Source organism: Leguminivora glycinivorella, chromosome 5, assembly GCF_023078275.1.
Source record: "Leguminivora glycinivorella isolate SPB_JAAS2020 chromosome 5, LegGlyc_1.1, whole genome shotgun sequence".
Taxonomy (NCBI): domain Eukaryota; kingdom Metazoa; phylum Arthropoda; class Insecta; order Lepidoptera; family Tortricidae; genus Leguminivora; species Leguminivora glycinivorella.
In genome coordinates this window covers 24,559,983-24,568,068 of record NC_062975.1, presented here as the reverse complement: position 1 = coordinate 24,568,068, position 8,086 = coordinate 24,559,983, and the positions used below count along the sequence as shown (strand labels likewise).

At 35.3% G+C, this 8,086-nt stretch overlaps 1 protein-coding gene across 1 annotated transcript in view; it reads right to left on the bottom strand.

Annotated features, from left to right (window-relative positions):
- Positions 1 to 426: 426 nt before the first annotated feature.
- Positions 427 to 8,086, bottom strand: part of LOC125225980 (glutamate receptor-interacting protein 2) — a 106,792-nt gene continuing 99,132 nt past the window's right edge. Inside the window, exons 8-16 of the mRNA XM_048129795.1 lie at positions 7,677 to 7,903; positions 6,341 to 6,486; positions 5,700 to 6,054; positions 5,460 to 5,615; positions 5,068 to 5,196; positions 4,470 to 4,985; positions 2,562 to 2,761; positions 1,705 to 1,812; positions 427 to 1,326 (exon numbers count right to left, since the gene is read on the bottom strand). Coding sequence (XP_047985752.1) covers positions 1,255 to 1,326; positions 1,705 to 1,812; positions 2,562 to 2,761; positions 4,470 to 4,985; positions 5,068 to 5,196; positions 5,460 to 5,615; positions 5,700 to 6,054; positions 6,341 to 6,486; positions 7,677 to 7,903 — 1,909 coding nt within the window. The 3' untranslated portion in view covers positions 427 to 1,254. The remainder of the gene's footprint in view (positions 1,327 to 1,704; positions 1,813 to 2,561; positions 2,762 to 4,469; positions 4,986 to 5,067; positions 5,197 to 5,459; positions 5,616 to 5,699; positions 6,055 to 6,340; positions 6,487 to 7,676; positions 7,904 to 8,086) is intronic.

The following is an 8,086-nucleotide window of genomic DNA, read 5'->3' as shown; positions in this document are numbered from 1 at the left end:
GTCACCCCAAGACGTGTGTACAAAAGGAAAGGCATGGAAAGATTTGCGAAGTCCGGCGTGGCTTCCGTAGCTCAATTGGTAAGAGCATTGCACGGATTGCAAAAATGGTGCGGGTTCAAGTCCCGCCGGAAGCGTAAATTTTTCCATTTTTTCCTTTAATATAAAAACACTTTGTTTGTGGAAAATAATGAAAAAATATAATTGTAATACTCGTAAATATTTATAAATTTATTAACCACCATATTATTTTCTTTGTTTAAGTTTGTTGAAGTATTTAAAATTTATTTCAGTGTATATTTTAGCAATATTATACAACATATTTTAACATTAGCTAAAGAAAAAAATATTGAAAATAATTTATGGAAGAAATATACCTATTTTGATTGACTTTATTTCATTTATAATAATTAATTTAATTTTCTGACATTCAATAACAGAAATTTAATTTAAGGATGTTGGGCTTTAAGATACTTAAAATTAAATATTAGGACTTAATTTAAAGGATTGTACCTATGCCGCTTGTAATGTTACATATTATTTAAAGTGTTGTAAATAAAAATTAACAAATCGATAATTTTCGCAGATTCTACGTTAAAATAAGTTTTTTTTGCATGATCCTCGTACAAAAAATTATGTAGGCACATACGGGATTAAAAAACAATTTTACACATTAACATACCAACACACATTCCTATCTATTATATTTCACTAAATCGACAAAGTGATTGCATCACCATCTATATCTATAATCTTAAAAATTATACGTTTATTTTTAACTACATTTAGTATTTTATAATCAGTTAAACCCTGATGTTTTTCTATTCGTTAGTTTTCTGTCCTGAAACAGACCTCGTTTTGCTAATATTTGTTATTTTACTCCATATCAAGTACGAAGGCCCGATAGCCCTTAAGCCGGTCATTATACGATTAATGGAAACAAAAGATATCTGGTCAGAACCTTTTTTGGTGTAGCATTTTTTACATGCACTTTTGTTTTAATTGTATGCAGTTTCAAGTGCTTCTAATGAGATATCAAAATGCAAAGAGAATAAGCTCTTTTAAGTTTAAGTTTTTAAGTTTCAAGTACTATCGGGCCTTTGTATTTGGAATAGAGTATACCAATATTTTATAAGTTTGTTCTATTTTTTTTTTAAATATACACTACTTATATTATAACTAGACACTGTTACGATTGTCTTTAAAATTATCTTTGTCAAGGCCTTTGGTGTAAGTTCACTACAGCCGGGTTAAGCACTAAATGGTCTTAGTCACTATGTTACTGTCACTGGGACTTGAACTCCCGTCCAACCTCTGCAGTTTTAGGTCCTGCAACAATAAAATCAATGAGCTTTTTCGCACTTGCATCTCACTATCTTGAAACTTGACTGTAGAAAAAAAAATGTCTCAATAGTATAATATATTGTTTAGTCTACCATTAGAGACCTAAACTTCCACTAGGTATATCTATTAATAGTACCTTGCCAATTTCAGACATCCTTAAGCTAAGTACTTAGGCAATAATAATGGGTAATCTTCTTCCAGATATCTCAATGAGTGGTATTTAAGCAAAACTGGAGATTTGCTGTTCAAGTACATATATGTGTTTTCGGTCCTTATGTCTTTAAATTTCATATGTTATGCACAGTTTTCTAGTAAGAATACTGTTACTTACATTACTTCAGTTTGGAGTAAAATAAAACTTACTCGCGAGGAAGCAAGTCGCTGAACAACGATCTCTAGCCGATCTCCTGCCGCCGCGATGAGAGGCACTGTCAGACAACAGTCGTAGTCCACCGTTCTGGTTCCATTTACCTAGGAACACAATTAAATGTTATAGAATTTGTGTTGAATAACGTAAAACACCCCCTTTCTTCCCGTTGGTGTCGTAGAAGTCGACTGTGAGAGGTAGGGCATAGCGAATGATATTTCGCTTTGTGTGGTAGGGCACAGCACAGCGGATATAATCTCGCTCGAATCTAGAGCAGAGCCCAACTGCGGAAGTTACAAAGACCGCAGCCAAATAGCACTAGACCCTACTCATAGCGTTGTGTTCCTGTCGGTGAGTAAGCAAAAATAGTGGTGCGGTGTGCTGATGACGGAAGGACCTACGGAACTAAAACTTTGGAACTTTGTTCCGTCTATTGTCCTTTGAGTCGTTGGCAATCCGAACCCTCCTTGGAACTTGTACACTCCTTTTTGCTGTGTACTTAACACAGCAAAAGGGAGTGTACGAGTTTCTAATGTGTTGGCAACGCGTATGTGATACTCCTTGAGTTGCAGGCGTCCATAGGTTACGGTGACCGCTTTCCATCAGGCGGACTGTATGCTTGTTTGCCACCAACGTATAAAAAATTAAGGTTAAATTGTGTTGTAACGTAAACGAGAAGCTGATGGCAACATATCACTGTAATGGCACCCCTTTTTTTGCCAATAGTGGCATTGAAACTTGAGTACTTTCATGTGCTCTGCCTACTCCTTTACGGAATACAGACGTGAATATATATATACATATAACGTATAACGTAAAACAACATGGTAGTGAATGTGTGAACTTTACTGACCTGCAAAATCCTATCAAAAGGCCTGAGCAGTCCGACAATATCGGCCGGCCCGCCCTTCCTTATCCGATTGATGTACACGCCTCGCTCGTACAAACCGTCGGACACGGAGAAACCGTAGTCATCGTAGATGGCGTCTTTGTATAAGATCACGTGGTGGATGGAGCCCTTGGCTGGAGAAAGGGTGTCGCTGCTGTAGAGACCTGTTAGAAGATATTAATATTTTAGTGTGTAGCCAAGTGGATGTCGCAAATGTTCATTTAGGCAACACACATCATTACATTACAAAAACAAAAAGTAAAAAAAAAAACATAAAATCTGGAAGAAGAATACAAATAATAAAAATGGATGAAATTTTAAGCAAATGTGAAGCTGTAAATATGGTCTATGCGTAATGATGCGCAGACATTGCAAAAATATAATAAAACAGCTTTCAAATCAAGTGTGAACAAGGCACATTGGCACATACTGGGATAGCTTGCCCCATTCACCTTGGCTAGTCTATAGTCACGAGTAAGTAAGCCCATTTATAACAAAAAAGCCCAAACAGAGATAGTGGAACGACTTAAATTGTTCAGGTGCAAATCAAGAGGACGGGCCTGTGCCCAGTGGTTGTTTCACCACTTTACCCAGTGGGGGGACAATCTAAGTTTGTTTACAGTTACTGCGACAAAAGGAATGTATAAATCATGCATGAATGTCAGTTTGTTGAATAATAGTATGCATTATTCATTACCTATTTCGTCAGAGGTTCATTAAAAATCGTTAAGTTTGTTTGGAAATGCTTCTAATGAAATACACGTTTATTGACTTATTATGTAGGTAAAATTTTAAGTGTCCCTGATAAAAGCTAAACCACTGTATTAAGTGACAACGTTTCAAAATTTTCATGTCCCTAAATCGAAAACCATTTCGAGATATACGCTTGTAGATAACATAAATATTTTTTTAATTTTTTTTTCCGTATTTTTAGTATAAAAAAATCTTAAAAATTGTTTAAAGGGGAAGTGACATCAAATAGCTGATTTAGAGCTGCCACTATAACAAAAATATCTTCCAGTTGGGATGTCACTTGAGTTTTACAGTGACACTTATCACAGTTCGTAGCAAAGATATTAAAAATTTCATGGCTTAGTCTATGGTTCGTAGTCATTCACTATTGGTTGACAGTGACACTTGACAGTCAGACATACCGGACTCTCTTGAGCTGACTGTTAATAGTTATTTGTTATACAAGGGGGCAAAGTTGTATTTTAACGCCGAGTGTGGAATTGAAAAACGAGCAAGTGAAAGGATTCTATAGTTGAACCACGAGCGAAGCGAGTGGTTCGAGAATAGAATCCTGAACTTGCGAGTTTTTTAACACACGAGAAGTAAAATACATTTGCACCCGAGTGTAACACAAAACTTTTCCCCTCACTATAGCGAGGAAACTACAACGCAAAAAAATGCGTTTATCACTGCTTCCAGTAGTTCTACAGGTGGTAAATCATCTTAATTACTAGATTCACCTACTTTTATCAATTTTAAAGCAGTTAATTTGACTTTATTCAAGGTCAAATTACTTTACCCACTAGTGGATAAAATGCGTTTTTACCCGCTGGTATTAAAGGACAAAACACGTGTTTCCGAGCTAGTGAGGGGAAAAACTTTTTTTTAGAAATGATTTTGTCGTTTTCTTAGGTGTATGATACAACACATGTGGCGTCAAGAAGCTGTGTCTTGACGTTTGTAACTTACGCTCTTTCTGCTCGAAGTAGTAATAAGAAGGGATTTTCTCATTAAAATAGCAGTTTATGGAAAAATAAAAAAATACGTGTATCTTTTAGTATTAAGTTCTTTCAAACCAAACAATAAAAAGTAGTACTCAAAAATATGAAATCTTGTCAATTGTAGTAGTATTAAACTTACTTGGAACATCATTTTCATACACGGGACTCGTAGAAAATTGAAAACTCGTACCAGGTACATTTGGTTTCAAAGGAGATTTCTGTGGTGTTGTGACGGTATAAATTCCATTATTTAAATAATCGTTATCCCAGTTCGGTCTTCTACTTTTAGGAGAAACAATGCCATATGGGGACATTTGTATGTAATCACATTTGCAAGAAGACTTCTCCATATTGTGTAGTTGACAATCCTTCATGTTTGTTGTAAGTATTTCTATTTGTTGTACATCGTCTTCTCTAGTTATGTTTTGTTTGTTTTTTAACGTATTTTCCGGGATGATGCAAGTATTTTCATAATGGAAGGTCTTCAAGGAATTATTTAATGAGTAATTAGGCAGTGGCAGATCGTTTACGCCGAACGGTGCAACGGAGTTGTAGTTTGATGCCATCAGTTTATCTTCATCGGTGGGTGAATATGGTTGCTTGTCGGTGAGTCTATTTTTGTCAGGTATAGCGTATTCTATTACTTCTGAGTTACCTACAATATAAACTGTTTTAAAATGTTAAGAAAATCTATTAAAATCGTATATGATATTTTTTATTTACAAAAGTTTGCTTACCACAACTTGCGCTAGATCTAACAGGTGTGTTTTGATCCCAGGATTCAACAGCACTGTCATTGGATAGTCCAGGGCTGGAAGTGGAATGACTGGAATCCCTTGCGCTGGATTCCGCACTCTCTACCGAACCTGCATCAATTACATCAGATCGGATGTGGTAAAACTTAGCTATAAAAATTCTACCAACCACCACAACTTTTCAAGATATGTTATACGCAGATAATGTATTAGGAAACTGTATGCCTTCTTACAGCTAACATTATGCACAGTTAGCGTAATTTTTATGACTTGAACAAAATAAAAACGGCTTCCTCTTATCCTACCCAACTTACAAAAAAGTCCAATAATTAATACAACTATTATCAAATATGTCAGGCTAAACCGTAACTTACCAGTAATTTTCCTACATAGTTGTAATTGGACTCGCTGACCACTCTGTTGTAGCAATTTAATAGCCTCTGAGAGCGGCTTATTTAAAACACTTTCTCCATTTATGGTTAATAGTTCATCACCTATTGCTAATTTTCCACATTTCTCTGCTACACCACCTAAAATATCAACATTATTGAATGAATCACAGTCCATTTTTACTTAAAGTACGTTGTTTACAGCTTTACTATTTACTTTCTTACCTTCAACAAGTCCACTTAGTAATACTGGCTGTGTAACATCTTCGCTTCCAGCAATAGTCAAACCAAGCGGTCCATTTTCTTGCTTTATCAACTCAACAGTAAAAACTGCTGTATTTTCATTACTGCCGTGACTTCTTTCACTTTCTTTTGCACTGTTATTAGGACTGTCAGTGTGGTGTCCTGAATCATCACCATTATGTACTACTGCTTTAATTTCTATGTTACTAAAGCTTTGTAAAGCCAGTTTTGCGTTGTGTTTATGAATGTTTGACCAATCTTCTGTTAAATCACGTTTCCTTATTTTAAGTGTAATTATATCGTCTGGAGAATTTTGAAGAATGTTGAACGCGGTGTCCTGAAATTCAATATGGTTATACGTTATTTTACGTATTTCGTTTTTAGCGAGAGAAACAAAATCTATAAATATAATCAAATTGAATCATTAAGTGTATCATCCGTAACGTACGCTTTTCAATATGAATTGTTAATTACCAACTTACAACTACTTAAAAGTCTAAATCGGGTAGGTATTATCTGGCCCAAATATCCTTATCAATAAAAGATAATGCAGAAAGGAAACCTCTTGCTGTAAGACTAATCACTAGCCTCTTGCCTATTGAGAGCTATATAAAAGTACTTACTAAAGACAAGTTATGTAACGGTTGTCCGTTGATGGCCAATAATTGGTCGCCTGGCGCTAGGGCGCCACTGCGATGCGCCACGGAACCCGGTTTGATGTCAGATATCACCATTGGCTCTTCGTTGCTTAACAGTTTTTGTTTGCACCCTGAAAATATTATTCGTTAAATATTTAAAGACGTAATTTATGTCTAAGATATTGTCATTGAAAATGTCTGCAGACTGAAGTGAATGTAAAATGTAGATTTTTGGTAGAAAAACATACCAGAAAACAAATTAAGATTATGTGAAGGCGATTTCAACGATGTTCGTTATAAATCGTAAAAGTCTTCTTAGAGGGGGCATGTACTTCTAGACCAAAAGCGATATTTTTTACAATTTTTCCCCTAAGTTTAAAAAACAACTTGAATTGTTACTGTTATTGATATGACTAGCAATTCGTGTCAACTTGCTAGAAAAATATTTTATGCAGTTTTCCTTTTGCTTTCACCCATAAATATTGACGGTCAAACGTTCGTAATATTCTTAGAAAACAAAATCAGATTCAACGACCCAGTTAATTTGGAAGTACTTTCCTCTCCCAGTAATGAAAGAAAATGTACACGTCACTATTATTGACACATCGAAAAACAAGACTGATGGTATTTAGCGTTGATACAGAGTGATTTCTTGAAGGGAGAGTTTTTGTGGCATTTAGGGAGAAATTCAGACAAGTGACAAATGAAAATGGATCATTGTAATTTTGACGTTCGCCTACCGAGTAAATGGTTTTGTGACGATTTCGAAAATTAGGCATTTTTACTCAAATAGGTATAATAATATTACATTTCTTGTCAGGTCGAAACTTCAAACTGGCATTACTGAGAAACGTCGTTACTAGTGTCACGACGTTTTTCGGAAATGCCAGTTTAAAGTTTCGACCTCACAAGAAATGTGCTACTTTACGAACCAATGGGGAATAAAACACCATACGTACTTACAAATTATTTTTCATCACACCCGCACTTTAAATGTGCTATTGCACGCAGGCGGAGCGTGAGTTATAGAAAAATCGTTCTCCCAAGGGAATAATGAAATTTCTTGTATCGTACTTAACTTCTTTACATCTATTTACATATTATTTACATTGCGAGTGTGATGAAAAACATTGTGTGTAACTCGGGGAGCATGAATATTACTAAACTCAAGTATTTAAATCGCTCCGGCAAGCCGCCGCGATTTAACTTACTCTCGTTAGTAATATCAGTTCCTCTCCTTGTTGCACAATGTACTATTACTTAAATAAAGAAAAGCAAATCAATAATTAAATTATAGTTGAAATTTATTATAAAAACTTACCAGTTATAGTAACGCCAAGCCCCGCCGTCGTCTTAGCCAGTTTCACATTGAACACCCCACTAGATGCCTCAATAGTGTTCGGCATACTGAACTCCACGTTCAGAGTCAGGTACTTCGGGTTGTGCGAATCGTTACGTCTCTGTAAGATCTCATTGGCTATGTCTAGGGTCAGGTTCTCGTGGCCGTTGATTGACATCACTCGATCTCGTATTTGGAGGCAACCGGATCTAAAATGCAATGAAAGAAAGTGAATTATTTGAAAATAATGATTATATAAATTGCTGTTAAACTACATAATATATATGTATTGATATTGAAAGTTGGTTCCTGGTTTTGTTACCAAAAACTCATAAAGGTATTTAATAAAACATTTATTTAAATTTTCATGTATTTTTAGAGTTGGTCACTAT